Source organism: Octopus sinensis, linkage group LG2 (genome assembly GCF_006345805.1).
Source record: "Octopus sinensis linkage group LG2, ASM634580v1, whole genome shotgun sequence".
Lineage (NCBI taxonomy): Eukaryota > Metazoa > Mollusca > Cephalopoda > Octopoda > Octopodidae > Octopus > Octopus sinensis.
Window position 1 is genome coordinate 104,685,441 of NC_042998.1, and position 15,707 is coordinate 104,701,147.

At 39.0% G+C, this 15,707-nt stretch overlaps 1 protein-coding gene across 1 annotated transcript in view; it reads right to left on the reverse strand.

Annotated features, from left to right (window-relative positions):
• Nucleotides 1-15,707, reverse strand: part of LOC115232389 — a 74,585-nt gene that overhangs the window by 36,362 nt on the left and 22,516 nt on the right. The window contains exons 6-9 of the mRNA XM_029802246.2: nucleotides 11,717-11,839; nucleotides 10,093-10,215; nucleotides 3,472-3,594; nucleotides 1,902-2,024 (exon numbers count right to left, since the gene is read on the reverse strand). Coding sequence (XP_029658106.1) covers nucleotides 1,902-2,024; nucleotides 3,472-3,594; nucleotides 10,093-10,215; nucleotides 11,717-11,839 — 492 coding nt within the window. The remainder of the gene's footprint in view (nucleotides 1-1,901; nucleotides 2,025-3,471; nucleotides 3,595-10,092; nucleotides 10,216-11,716; nucleotides 11,840-15,707) is intronic.

Consider the following 15,707-nt stretch of genomic DNA (forward strand, 5'->3'; position numbering starts at 1 on the left):
GAAGGTGTAGATAGTGCCAATTATTGTTGGGTCCTTGGGAACAATATGAGAGGGAATGTAGAGGAAAATAAAGTAAATTGGAGTAAGGTACCCAGTAGAACTCTAACAAAAGATTTGCCTCCTTGGCACGGCCAGAATAATCAGGAAAGTATTAGATAGCTGAAAAGATCGAATAGCATGGTACCGAAAACTGCAGGTAGTAAGCCCGCTACGCATGCAAGACATCAGGAGCTTCAACAAAACCTGTAATAAAGAGAAAATAATATTTATAAAATTTACTTCTACACCTGAATGTTACCCGATATAGCGAAAGATGATATCAGCTCTGAGAGGAATCGAAAGAGCAACCAAATTAACCAGCTAAAGAGAGACCTTGAATCAAAAGAGCGAAATGCTAATTATAGCCGATCAAACCCTTAGTAAGAAAATTGGTCTGAAACGTCGACAAACTCTGTCACACTGCATAATGTATGATGTACAAGAAAGAGACAAAAATGTCAATCAATTACTGTGGGAGTGCAAGATATTAGCTTAATAGAAGAATAAGCTATGAGCTTAAGTAAAAAATAAATGCGCCCTTTTTAAAGCCTAGATATGCTCATGGGCCCAGTTTCCTGGTTTTTAAGGCGTATGTGTTCCCCAGCTGGACAAGACGCCAGTCCGTCGCAGCGTTACTAATTTTTACCTGCTGAGTGGACTGGCGCAACATGAAATGAAGTGTTTTGCTCAAGAACACAACGCATCGCCCGGTCCAGGAATCGAAACCACAATCTTACGATCATGATGCTGACACCCTAACCACTAAGCCACGCACCTCCACAACCTTAAGTACTAATTGGATTATTTTCTAAACGTCCGACAATATTTCCTATGATTGGATACAGAAAACTCTAGAAATATGCAAGATATTTTCTGTAGCTTTTATCTTCGACGTAGTTTGCTAATATAGTCATTTCCACAACGACGGAGTAATACAAACAAATATAGTCAACATAAGCTGCCGAATTTCCAAGGGATGTCTCTTGCTTTATAAATACTCTTCCACTTGCTTGTGAACTGAATATAACAGGGGTCAGCTACGAATTACAATACAAAATGTATGTATGTATGTATGTATGTATGTATGTATGTATGTATGTATGTATGTATGTATGTATGTATGTATGTATGTATGTATCTATCTATCTATCTATCTATCTATCTATCTATCTATCTATCTATCTATCTATCTATCTATCTATCTATCTACCTGTCCCTTTCTGTCTATCTGTCGGTCTGTCTCTTTCACTTTCTCTTTCTTTGTATATATGTATATATTGGCGTGTGTTTGTGTGTGTACGTATGTCAGCATGCATAGGACACCTATGATGAGCAGTCATATAATAAACAACATTCTTTTACAATGGAATATAGACAAGAATGTTTAATGAATTAAAAAACTGAGCAACTGCCAGTTCCCGTTCTGATTTTCATTTATTAAATAAAATAGTCCTCCTTCTTTCCAGATGTCACTCCCTAAACCAACAAGAGACGGAGAGAAAGAGTTTGAGAGAAAAAAATGTGGAGGATGAAAGAAGGATAGATAGATAGATAGATAGATAGATAGATAGATAGATAGATAGATAGATAGATAGATAGATAGATAGATAGATAGAGAGAGAGAGAGAGAGAGAGAGAGAGGGGAGAGAAACAGAGAGGGAATGCAGAGAAGTGATACATACAGAAAGACAGAATGAGGCAGACAGAGTAAGGGGTAGTGAGAGAGGGAGAGAGAAAGAGAGAGAGAGATGGAATACAGAGAAGTGATACATACAGACAGAATGAGGCAGACAGAAAAAGAAGGAGTTGTGAGAGAGGGAAAGAGAGAAAGAGAGAGATTGTAAAATAATATTCTAACATACCATAAAATTCATCTTTCCAGCCATATCTACCATCTGATTTCTTCGTGCAAATTCGAGTATGACAGGGTCTTGATCCGTTAACTCTCGAACCAGGGGCATAACATGTACGAGAGTGAAGACATCCTAGAAGTTACAAAGACAAATATGTATTTATAGTTGCACATTCATACGCAGACACACACACACACACACACACACACACACAACACACAACACACACACACACACACATACACACACACACACACACACACACACACACACCACACACACACACACACACACATATATATGTATATATGTATACTCCACCAAAGTTGACTGAGCCCTTTATTATTTCGAGGTCAATAAAATAAGTACTAGTTAACAACAGAGCTCAATATATTCGACCTAAATCTCGTTCTAAAATTTCAAACCAATATACATTATATATATGTGGTGAGGACTAATGGCCTAGCAGTCATAACATCATGATTTCAGTTCCTAGATCACATGATGCGTAGTGCTCTTAAGTAAAACACTTCATTTCACGTTGCTCCGCATCCGCCTCGACGCCTGATACGCGGTACATCGTGTACCTGTTCAGGCAACATCGAGTTTGAAGAGGTGAGAGATAAAGTGGTAAAGAGAAAAAGAGGTAGAGGAAGAAAAATAAAGGAAAGAGATAGAGGGAAAGGGAGAGAGACAGAGAGTGTGTGTGTGTGTGTAAGAGTGATCGAACTGGTTATCTGAATTTGTAAGCGTGATCGAACTGGATATCTGAATATGTAAAAACATATTTTGATAATTCAAAGTTGCACTGAAAGTTAACTCATCACTTGCTGGTTGTCATATTCAAATATGCAGCAATCGATACACGTACACATTCATTAGCTGACACAGACACACAGTGTGCATGCATACATCCTGACGCCACCGTATGCACACATACACATATACACTCAGTTGTTCGTGAAGGTCAACCACAGAGAAAACTTCTCTTTCTGTCTGTCCGTCGGTCTGTCTCTTTCACCTTCTCTTTCTTTGTATATATGTATATATTGACGTGTGTTTGTGTGTGTACGTATGTGAGCGTGCATAGGACACCTATGATGAGCAGTCATATAATAAACAACATTCTTTTACAATGGAATATAGAAAAGAATGTTTAATGATATAAAAAGCTGAGCAACTGCCAGTTCCCGTTCTGATTTTCAATTATTAAATAAAATAGTCCTCCTTCTTTCCAGATGTCACTCCCTAAATCAACAAGAGACGGAGAGAAAGAGTTTGAGAGAAAAAAATGTGGAGGATGAAAGAAGGATAGATAGATAATAGAGAGAGAGAGAGAGAGAGAGAGAGAAAGAGGGGAGAGAAATAGAGAGGGAATACAGAGAAGTGATACATACAGAGAGACAGAATGAGGCAGACAGAATAAGGGGTAGTGAGAGAGGGAGAGAGAAAGAGAGAGAGAGATGGAATACAGAGAAGTGATACATACAGAGACAGAATGAGGCAGACAGAAAAAGAAGGGGTTGTGAGAGAGAGAGAGAGAGAAAGAGAGAGATTGTAAAATAATATTCTAACATACCAATAGATTCATCTTTCCATTCATATCTACCATCTGGTTTCTTCATGCAAATTCGAGTATAACAGGGTCTTGATCCTTCAACTCTCGAACCAGCGCGATAACATGCATGAGAGAGACGACATCCTAGAAGTTACAAAGACAAATATGTATTTATAGATAGATAGATAGATAGATAGACAGAGAGAGAGAGAGAGAGAGTACATCAATGTTTACAAAATAAGGACATAAAAAAGAGTTCAATATATCATGATTTACTAAAAAATTGCTTCTAATTAATATTAATTAGGTTAGCTTCTATACCGAAAGTCGGAATTCATTTAAGAACAAGATGGAGGGGAGAGATAATAACATAATTGGGAATTTATATAATTATGTGAGTTAGAACTTCTCATTGAAGTAATATAGTGAAGTTAAGGTTTATATGATAAAATGCAATATTTGCTATTAAAAAATATTAAAAATATAGTTTGTTATTAATATAATTAAAGAAAAAGTTTGATAAACAAATTAACAAGAAGTTAAAATACGATTCATATTCCTAATTATATTAGGAATATGAAAGAGAGATGGGGTAGTGAGAGAGGAAGACAGAGAGAGACGGTGTAAAGTAATATTTTAACATACCAGTATATTTCTTTTTCCAGATATATCTACCATATTGTGTCCTAATGCAGGTTCCATCAAAACATTTCTTACTAATTGTCGAGCCAACACCATAGAATTCTTTTAGAAAAGATTACATTCGTGTTTTTTCATTTACATTTACTTAAGATAAAAATACTTATTATGCTCCTTCTGATGTCAATGTCCCGGTATAATTACAGGAACTTTGATGGTGCTTTAAAATCGAATAAGGGGAAAATGGGAAATCAATATTCGTATCTAGTTAGGCCATGTGTACCACACATGTCCACCACACAAATATGATAAAGGCAGCAGTAGTACCAATAATTGTCGGAGCCCTGGGAACAGTGATCAAAAATCTCGAGAGGTACGTGGAACAAATAGGGGTTGCAATAAGGGTGGAGCACTTGCAGAAAACAGCACTATAATCGCTCGAATATTCCCGAAGGTGCTCGAAAAATAAGAGGTGTTACCTTAGTTCACTGGTAGTGAACAGCGTAGATGAAACATACAAGTCAATGCTGTGGTCATGGAATGCTACTACCTGAGCAATCCCGTAGACGAAAATGGTGTTTGTCTTAGGGGATACCGAAAAGATATGTATGATCAATGTAGAGAAAAAGGATTGTTTTAACTAGTGGAACAGAGATTACATGATCAAGCTAGAGTAATAAGAAAAAAATTGTTAGTTCACAAATGTAGAGGTCGAATCAATCAAAAGACGAGTATTAGAAAACAGCAGCAGAGTTCCTACTCATAGTAGAAAACAGATGAGGAATCTCTAATAAAGGAACAGTATTAGCTTACTCGATGAGAGGCATATAGATGGTTTGATAGAAGACAATGAAACTGATGGTGCCATGACAGATGGGCAAAAGGCAATCTACAACAGAATAAAAGCAAGGCTTCAGGGAAATAATAGCAACATTGTTTGATACCTTTGAAAGGTTGATCGGTGGAAATTGAACCAAGAAACGAAAAATGTGAATGAAAATGTGAAATATATCAGAACAAAAAACATCATAGAAACAAATAATTTAATCAAGGCAACAAGTATTGTTGCTGTAAATGTGGGTGTTGATGTCAAGAAAAAGAAATATAATGCGAGTGACAAAAGAAAAGATCCACAGTGGAAGGGAAGAATACTGGCGGGGTTAGGTATGCTCTCGAAAGACATTTGTGTGTTAGACCGAAAAGAGAAGGTGGGGGCCTAAAAGCGAATAAAAATACAGTGCACTGAACAAGAAGTGCGATATTGAAAGAAAGGGCCTGAAAGTGGTAATGGAGGAACTGAAACAGCGCCTCGTTGCAAAGAAAGCAAAGGTGGTAAGGTTCAAGCAAAGAATGAAGGGATACCAGCAGAATAGGTTATTCAGAGTAGATTAGAAGTGGTTCTACAAAGAAGTAAATGGAAAGTGTACAAATGAAAAGTTGATACCAGGTAACATTGAACGTCAAAGGTTTTGAAGTTACATCTGGAGTAAAGACAAGGAGCACAACAAAGATGCTGAGTGGTTGCAACAACTAAAACAAAAAAGTAATCTGTCCAAAACAGGCAGAACTAGTCATTTCAGTTGGGAAAGTGAAGGAAATAAGCAAAAAACGGGCAAATGGAAGGCCTCAGGACCAGATGGAGTTCAAGGCTACTGGACCAAAGGATTTAGTGAATGTCATGCACGAATAGCTGCACAATTGAACACCTTGTTAAATGCCGACCAAGTAGCACCTGGGTGGTTGACAATAGGTAGCACAGTGCTGTACTTGACAAATATCAAAGTCTTGCCACATGTGCGGAAGGGTTGCAAGCGTAAGTGCAGAGGTACCAAGGATCAACTCATGCTGGACAAAACTGTTATTAAAGACTGTAAGAGGAGGAAAACTAACTTAGCCATGACATAGATCGATTATCGTAAGGCCTACGATATGATCCCACATTTTTGGAATATGGAATGTATGAACCTCTTTGCATCGAATGATAAGTGATTGCTTGGAAAATGTATGGCGAATTGCAGGAGGGAACTGACGGCATATGGAAGAAGTCAAGGGACAATAGAAATCAAGAGAGGCACTGCCTCTCCCCACTGATCTTTGTACTGTACCTGATAACACTAACACTGATTCTGAGGAAAGAAAATGCTGGGCATGTATATAAATGCCGCCAACAAAAAGTCAACCACTTGTTAATCATGGATATTGCCTTCATTCACAGGTAGTGAACAGCTGACACCGTAGTACTGGGACTGTAACTCTGCGAGCTGCGCAAAAGTGCGTTCAACAAACGGCGACCACACTTGCTCAGAATTAAAGCGGAAGAGCAAACGCACCACCTCGTTCAATCACGAAGCGGGGCAAGGGACGACAGTCAGGTAATAGCATATAATGGATGCGATGTACGCAATTGCCACCTCTGTCTGACCTTTCAGGTACAACTTCCCCTTGGCCTATTTCTGCGTGAGAGTGGACACCTTGTCCGTCACTTCACACCAGTTCTTATCCTCTTGGAGATCCGGACCGAACCAGATCTCGAGAAACTTAACAAGTCCTTCTGTTCAGCGCCGCACCACGCTTTTAGTTGGCATGCCTTTCCAGGTGCCGAGCTGCAGCACTACTGGTTTTTAATGGTTGATCTTTGCTCCTTTCACCGCTTCGCATCCTCTTAGGGTAGTGCCGATCATTTCGATTTCCAAGGTGTTCAACACTATGACGGTGATGCCATCCGCGTACACTGATACAAACCTTCTGCATCCCAATTCACTTGGGATGCCCCTGGAAATCTCCAGCTTCCGTAGTAATGACTCAAGTGCCAATACGTAGAGAAGAGTTGAAAGTGACCGGCCGAACGTGCGATACAAAACGACTCCGACAGGTGGTCATTTACTTTCACCACCGTACAGATGTCGCTGTACATTGCAGATCCAGCCTCTGGAAACGGTACTGAAACGAAACGCCTTGAGGACAGCCTCCAAGTACATATTGTCGACCATATCAAAAGCCTTCAATTGATCCACATGAATCAGGGCCCCACCTAAGCCAGGTTCTTTACCAACCCTCCACATGATGTATCACGTGAGGTGGAGGTTGTGTATAGTTCTGCTGGGGATTGTACAACTCTGCCCACCACCCAGCAGTTTGTCAACGACAAGCGTCAACCTCTTTGCTAAGAACTTGGCCAAAATTTTGTAATCTCTATTTAGCAGAGATGCTGGCCTAAAGTTAGCAGCAATGTTCCCCTTGTCTGGATCCCTTCTCAGTAGCATCTCCACAACTCGGCTCACAGATCCGAATATGCTTCCATTCTGATGCCAAAAGCTCACCAAAATAATCTGGCATATGTGTATATAGCCTGAAGGGCATATCATCCAATCCAGGAGACCTGTCCCTCGTGCAACTAGCCAATGCATTACGTATGTCTTCAGCTGTTATCGGCATTACGCATAACTACACGTTCCCAGCTGAAAACTGCGGCACGTCAAGGTAGGAAGTGAAGTTCACTTCCACCTCCGGACCACTGCGATCCCCGTACAGTTCAGCAAAGTGTCGCTGAAATCCTGCACAAATCTGCTTCGATTCGTGTAGCATGCACCCGTCTCCAATACTCAATGACAGAATTGTAGCTTTATTACCACGTTGCGCCTCGGCCGTCCGGGTTCAGCGAGCGGCCTTCGTTCCCGTCTACTTTAGAGCACATGCCCTAGCTCTGACAATGCAACATTCATGCTTGGCGTTGAAGAATCGCATGCCTCGACCGTATGCCTCTTATATCTTGCTAAGCCAGTATCGGAAAGTGCGATGCGCTGGAAAGGACACGTTCATGTTCCATTATCCGTATCCCTGCCTATGAAGCCTATCTAAATCAACCGTACAGATCACAAATTTCTGGTCTGTGTAGTTGACAAATTGAAATTGTGGCGAACCTATGCTATTCCTAGCAGCTGGCTTACAGAACACCCTATCTCGATAAGATCTGGATGATCCAATACTGTTTGCCCATGTCCACACTGGTGTATTCGGGGAATCCTGTCCGCCAGCTGGAAACGACTGAGCAGGTTTCCGCGGCTTTCCTCTCCACTAGTCCCACCCAATGCACACATGCAACTGAAATGGTGTTCCTAATCGCTAATTAACACTAAAGAGAGAGACGTCCCTAGAAAGGCTTCCAGACCTTCTTCTCTTCTTCTTCTTCTTCTTCTTCTTCTTCTTCTTCTTCTTCTTCTTCTTCTTCTTCTTCTTCTTCTTTTTCTTTCTTTCTTTCTTCTCTTCTCTTCTTCTTCTTCTTCTTCTTCTTCTTCTTCTTCTTCTTCTTCTGTATTTGGTGTGGAGGACGGGGAGGTCCTCGTGCAAATTGCCGTACTGCCTTCCTTACTCTTGCATTTCGTAGCCATCTTCCATGTTTGCTCTCTTCGAAGCAAATTTTCGAAGATTTTTTAAAGCAAAATGCTTTCTGCAAAAAGCTCGAAAAGAGGTAAGAGAAAACTAGGCCGCTTGCCATTCATGGACGACCTGAAGCTATTCAAAAAAATAATCGTGGAAGAACTAAACAGTTTAATCCAGTCTGCAGATTTTATCCAATGATATTCAAAAGGAGTTTGGACTCTCATAACGTGTTGCGATGGTGATGAGAAATGGAAAGCTTACGAAGACAGATTGGTGAAATGAAGGTAATTGAACCTCAATCTAGCTACAAATACCTGCCTCAAGGTAGAGGGAATCCAACGCCACGGCATGAAGGAAAAACAAAAAGAGAGTACCTGCGGCGAGTGAGAAAAATATTAGCTTCAAAGGTGAATGCCAGAAGCACAATATTGGCAATAAACTCATGCGCAGTCGCGGTGAGTGAGGAAAATATTGACTTCAAAGCTGAATGCCAAAAAGAATGTTAGCAATAAACTCACGCCAGTCCATCACAGCGTTACTCATTTTTGCCAGCTGAGTGAACTGGAGCAACGTGAAATGAAGCGTTTTGCTGAAGAACACAACGCGTCGCCCGTTGCAGGAATCGAAACCACAATCTTACGATCATGATGCTGACACCCTAACCACTAAGCCACGCACCTCGACAAGCTTAAGTACTAATTGAATTGTTTTCCTAAACGTCCGACAATATTTCCTATGACTGGATACTGAAAACTCTAGAAATAGGCAAGATCTTTTCTGTAGCTTTTATCTTCGACGTAGTTTGCTAAGATAGTCATTTCCACAACGACGGGGTAATACAAGCAAATAAAGTCTACATAAGCTGCCGACTTTCCAAGGGATATCTCTTGCTTTATAAATGATCTTCCACTTGCTTGTGAACCGAAGATAACAGGGGTCAGCTACGAATTACAATACAAAATGTACGTATGTATGTATGTGTATGTATGTATGTATGTATGTATGTATCTATCTATCTATCTATCTATCTATCTATCTATCTATCTATCTATCTATCTATCTATTTATCTATCTATCTATCGATCTATCTATCTATCTATCTATCTATCTATCTATCTATCTACCTGTCTCTTTCTGTCTGTCTCTTTCTGTCTGTCTCTTTCACTTTCTCTTTCTTTGAATATATGTATATATTGGCGTGTGTTTGTGTGTGTACGTATGTGAGCATGCATAGGACACCTATGCGGAGCAGTCATATAATAAACAACATTCTTTTACAATGGAATATAGACAAGAATGTTTAATGATATAAAAAGCTGAGCAACTGCCAGTTCCCGTTCTGATTTTCATATATTAAATAAAATAGTCCTCCTTCTTTCCAGATGTCAATCCCTAAACCAACAAGAGACGGAGAGAAAGAGTTTGAGAGAAAAAGAGGTGAAGGATGAAGGAAGGATAGATAGATAAATAGACAGTGAGAGAGACAGACAGACAGATTGAAAAAGAGAGAGGGAATACAGAGAGACATAATGAGGCAGACAGAGAAAGGGGTAGTGAGAGAAGGAGAGAGAAATAGAGAGAGAGAGAGAGAGAGAGAGATTCTAAAATAATATTCTAACATACCAGCTTTATTCTTTTCCCAGGAATATTTACCACGTGATGTCTCCGTGCAGATTTGATTATAACAGGGGACTGGTGATGCAACTACCGAACCAGGGAGATAACATGTACCGGAGTAAAAACATCCTGGAAAATACAAAGACAAATATGTAGTTATAGCTGTACATTTATACGCAGACACACAGACAAACGCACATATAAACATATATATATATATATATATATATATATATATAATATATATATATATATACATACACACATGCGCACACACAGATACACACACACAGACACAGATTTTATCCAATGATATTCAAAAGGAGTTTGGACTCTCATAACGTGTTGCGATTGTGATGAGAAATGGAAAGCTTACGAAGACAGATTGGTGAAATGAAGGTAATTGAACCTCAATCTAGCTACAAATACCTGCCTCAAGCTAAATGGAATCCAACGCCACGGCATGAAGGAAAAAACAAAAAGAGAGTACCTGCGGCGAGTGAGAAAAATATTGACTTCAAAGCTGAATGCCAAAAAGAATGTTAGCAATAAACTCACGCCAGTCCATCACAGCGTTACTCATTTTTGCCAGCTGAGTGAACTGGAGCAACGTGAAATGAAGCGTTTTGCTGAAGAACACAACGCGTCGCCCGGTGCAGGAATCGAAACCACAATCTTACGATCATGATGCTGACACCCTAAACACTAAGCCACGCACCTCGACAAGCTTAAGTACTAATTGAATTGTTTTCCTAAACGTCCGACAATATTTCCTATGACTGGATACTGAAAACTCTAGAAATAGGCAAGATCTTTTCTGTAGCTTTTATCTTCGACGTAGTTTGCTAAGATAGTCATTTCCACAACGACGGGGTAATACAAACAAATAAAGTCTACATAAGCTGCCGACTTTCCAAGGGATATCTCTTGCTTTATAAATACTCTTCCACTTGCTTGTGAACCGAATATAACAGGGGTCAGCTACGAATTACAATACAAAATGTATGTATGTATGTATGTATGTATGTATGTATGTATGTATGTATGTATGTATGTATTTATGTATTTATCTATCTATCTATCTATCTATCTATCTATCTATCTATCTATCTATCTTATCTATCTATCTATCTATCTATCTATCTACCTGTCTCTTTCTGTCTGTCTCTTTCACTTTCTCTTTCTTTGTATATATGTATATATTGGCGTGTGTTTGTGTGTGTACGTATGTGAGCATGCATAGGACACCTATGATGAGCAGTCATATAATAAACAACATTCTTTTACAATGGAATATAGACAAGAATGTTTAATGAATTAAAAAACTGAACAACTGCCAGTTCCCGTTCTGATTTTCATATATTAAATAAAATAGTCCTCCTTCTTTCCAGATGTCACTCCCTAAACCAACAAGAGACGGAGAGAAAGAGTTTGAGAGAAAAAGAGGTGGAGAATGAAGGAAGGATAGATAGATAAATAGACAGTGAGAGAGAGACAGACAGACAGATTGAAAAAGAGAAAGGGAATACAGAGAGACATAATGAGGCAGACAGAGAAAGGGGTAGTGAGAGAGGGAGAGAGAAATAGAGAGAGACAGAGAGAGAGATTCTAAAATAATATTTTAACATACCAACGTTAATCTTTTCCCAGGAATATTTACCACGTGATGTCTCCGTGCAGATTTGATTATAACAGGGGACTGGTGTTGCAACTACCGAACCAGGGAAATAACATGTACCGGAGTAAAAACATCCTGGAAAATACAAAGACAAATATGTAGTTATAGCTGTACATTTATACGCAGACACACAGACAAACGCACATATAAACATATATATATATATATATATATATATATATATATATATATATATATATAGATATATATATATATATATATATATATATATATATATGTATATATATATATATATACATACACACATGCGCACACACACATACACACACACAGACACACACACACTCACACACACACAGATACACACACACACACACATATATATATATATGTATATATGTAAACTCCACCAAAGTTGACTGAGCCCTTTATTATTTCGAGGTCAATAAAATAAGTACTAGTTAACAACAGAGCTCATATATTCGACCTAAATCTCGTTCTAAAATTTCAAACCAATATACATAAATGGTGTTGAGTTTATCGACACCGAAAGGATGAAAGGCAAAGTTGACCTCTTCGGAATTTGAACACATAACGTAAAGACAGACGAAATACTGATAAGCATCTCGCCCAGTTTGCTAACGTTTCTGTCAACTCGCTGCCTTTATGCATCAAAATTAATTCTTTTCTACTCTAGGCCCGAAATTTTTGGGGAGGGGAGCAGTCGATTAGATCAACTCCAGTGCGCAACTGGTGCTTAATTTATCGACATTGAAAGGATGAAAGGCAAAGTTGACCTCTTCGGAATTTGAACTTAGACCGTAAAGACACACTAAATACTTATAAGCATTTAGCCCGGCGTGCTAACGTTTCTGCCAGCTCGCCGCCTTCATACATCAAAATTACTAAGAAATAAAGTGTGGACGTTTGTGATAGTAATGGACATTTAACTATATTTGACAATAGAATATTTTGAGGTACATCAGCATAGAAATGTTGAAACTGAAAATGAATCACTGCTTTTATTCTTTTACTTGTCTCATTCATTTGGCTGTGGCCATGCTGGGACCTTTAGTCGAAGAAATCGACCGCAGGTTTTATTGTTTCTAAGCCTAGTACTTATTCCATCAGTCTCTTTTGTCGATCCGCTATTTGACGGGGACGAAATACACCAGGATCAGTTGTCAAGTGATGGTGGGTGATATATATACAGAACACACAGACAGAAACACGCACACATATAGATATATATGTATGCGACGAGCTTTTTTCAGTTTCCGTCTACCAAATCCACTCACAAGGCTTTGGTCAGCCCTAGGCTATAGTAGAAGACACTCGCCCAAGTTGCCACGCAGTGAGACTGAACTAGGAACCATGTGATTGGTAACTAAGCTACTTACCACACAGCTACTCCTGCGCCTTATGTGTAAAAAGCAAAATAAAATCATTGATGAAATGCTGAATTACTCATGAACATTACTTCGAATATATAACATTACTTTGTATATAGCAAATGTGTAGCACAAGAAAATGTTTATAACATACTACGTATTTCTATAGGAGTATATAGACAAAGACGAAAATGATGTCAGCGCGGAACCCAAGCATTACTGCACTTATATCCAATACTAAATCACTGAACGAGGTATAAACAGTAACTGCACGACAGGTATATTTGCCATCTCTATATGGCTAACCACTAAGGGTGGGTGTTACTGTAGCTTGTAGCCCCAGGAGAACATCTTCTCCAGCTGGCTTTAGGCACACTTTCTGTGCTCTTTCGTCATTTGCAAAGGGAGATCATCCTTCCCTCGTCAACTATGTGATACGCATGGACCGCAGTTTCTGGTTCTTGACCCGTTATCAGCGTACGACAATCACCTGTTTTTGATGAAAGGAGTTCCCAATACAAATATTAATAACCTTTTTCCAGTAACTATTCGTCACTGATCTTGAAAAAGTGCATACAAGCAATAATAGAGGAGGGGTGTGTCGATTAGATTGACCTCGGTACGCAACAGGTGCTGAGTTTTTCGACACCGAAAGGATGAAAGGCAAAGTTGACCTCTTCGGAATTTGAACTGTAAAGACAGACGAAATACTGCTAAGCATTAGCAATATATTTCGCTTGCATGATCCGATGCTGTTTGCCCATGTCCAGATTGGAGTATTCGGGAAATACTGTTCGCCAGCTGGAAACGACTAAGGAGGATTCCGCAGCTTTCTTCTCCACTAGCCCCACCCAATGCACACATGCAACCAAAATGATGTTCCTAATCGCTAATTAATACTACAGAGAGAGACGTCCCTAGAAAGGCTTCCAAACCATTTTCTTCTTCTTCTTCTTCTGCTTCCTCTTCTTCAACTTTTTCTTCTTTTTCCTCTTCTTCTTTAATTTTTTCTTCTTCTTTTTTTGCTTCTTCTTCTACCTCTTCTTCTTTTTCTTTCTTCTTCTTCTTCTTCTCCTTTTTTCCCTTCTTTTTCCTTCTTCTTCTTCTTCTTCTACTTCTTCTCCTTTTTTCCCTTCTTTTTCCTTCTTCTTCTTCTTCTTCATCTTCTTCTTCTTCTACTTCTCCTTTTTTCCTTCTTCTTTTTCTTTCTTTCTTTCCTTCTTTCTTCTACTTCTCCTTTTTTCCCTTCTTTTTCTTTCTTTCTTTCTATTTCTTCTTCTTTTTCTTTCTTTCTTTCCTTCTTTCTTCTACTTCTCCTTTTTTCCCTTCTTTTTCTTTCTTTCTTTCTATTTCTTCTTCTTTTCTTCCCCTTCTTCTTCTTCTTGTCCTTTTTCCTCCTTCTTTTTCTTTCATTTCTTTCTTTCTTCTTCTTCTCCTTTTTTCCTTCTACTTCTTCTTCTTCTTCTTCTTCTTCTTCTTCTCTTTTTTCCTTCTTTTTCTTTCATTTCTTCTTCTTCTCCTTTTTCCCTTCTTCTTCTTCTTCTTCTTCTTCTTCGTTTTCTTCTTCTGTATTTACTTCCTGCTATCTATTGCAAATCATGGTGTGGAGGACGGGGAGGTCCTCGTGCAAATTGCCGTACTGCCTTCCTTACACTTGCATTTCGTGGCCATCTTTCATGTTTGCTCTCTTCGAAGCAAATTTTCGAAGATTTTTCAAAGCAAAAAGCTTTCTGCAAAAAGCTCGAAAAGAGGTAAGAGAAAACTAGGCCGCTTGCTATTCATGGACGTCCTGAAGCTATACAAAAAAATAATCGTGGAAGAACTAAACAGTTTAGTCCAGTCTGCAGATTTTATCCAATGATATTCAAAAGGAGTTTGGACTCTCATAACGTGTTGCGATTGTGATGAGAAATGGAAAGCTTACGAAGACAGATTGGTGAAATGAAGGTAATTGAACCTCAATCTAGCTACAAATACCTGCCTCAAGGTAGAGGGAATCCAACGCCACGGCATGAAGGAAAAACAAAAAGAGAGTACCTGCGGCGAGTGAGAAAAATATTGACTTCAAAGCTGAATGCCAAAAAGAATGTTAGCAATAAACTCACGCCAGTCCATCACAGCGTTACTCATTTTTGCCAGCTGAGTGAACTGGAGCAACGTGAAATGAAGCGTTTTGCTGAAGAACACAACGCGTCGCCCGGTGCAGGAATCGAAACCAAACTCTTACGATCATGATGCTGACACCCTAACCACTAAGCCACGCACCTCGACAAGCTTAAGTATTAACTGAATTGTTTTCCTAAACGTCCGACAATATTTCCTATGACTGGATACTGAAAACTCTAGAAATAGGCAAGATCTTTTCTGTAGCTTTTATCTTCGACGTAGTTTGCTAAGATAGTCATTTCCACAACGACGGGGTAATACAAACAAATAAAGTCTACATAAGCTGCCGACTTTCCAAGGGATATCTCTTGCTTTATAAATACTCTTCCACTTGCTTGTGAACCGAATATAACAGGGGTCAGCTACGAATTACAATACAAAATGTATGTATATATGTATGTATGTATGTATGTATGTATGTATGT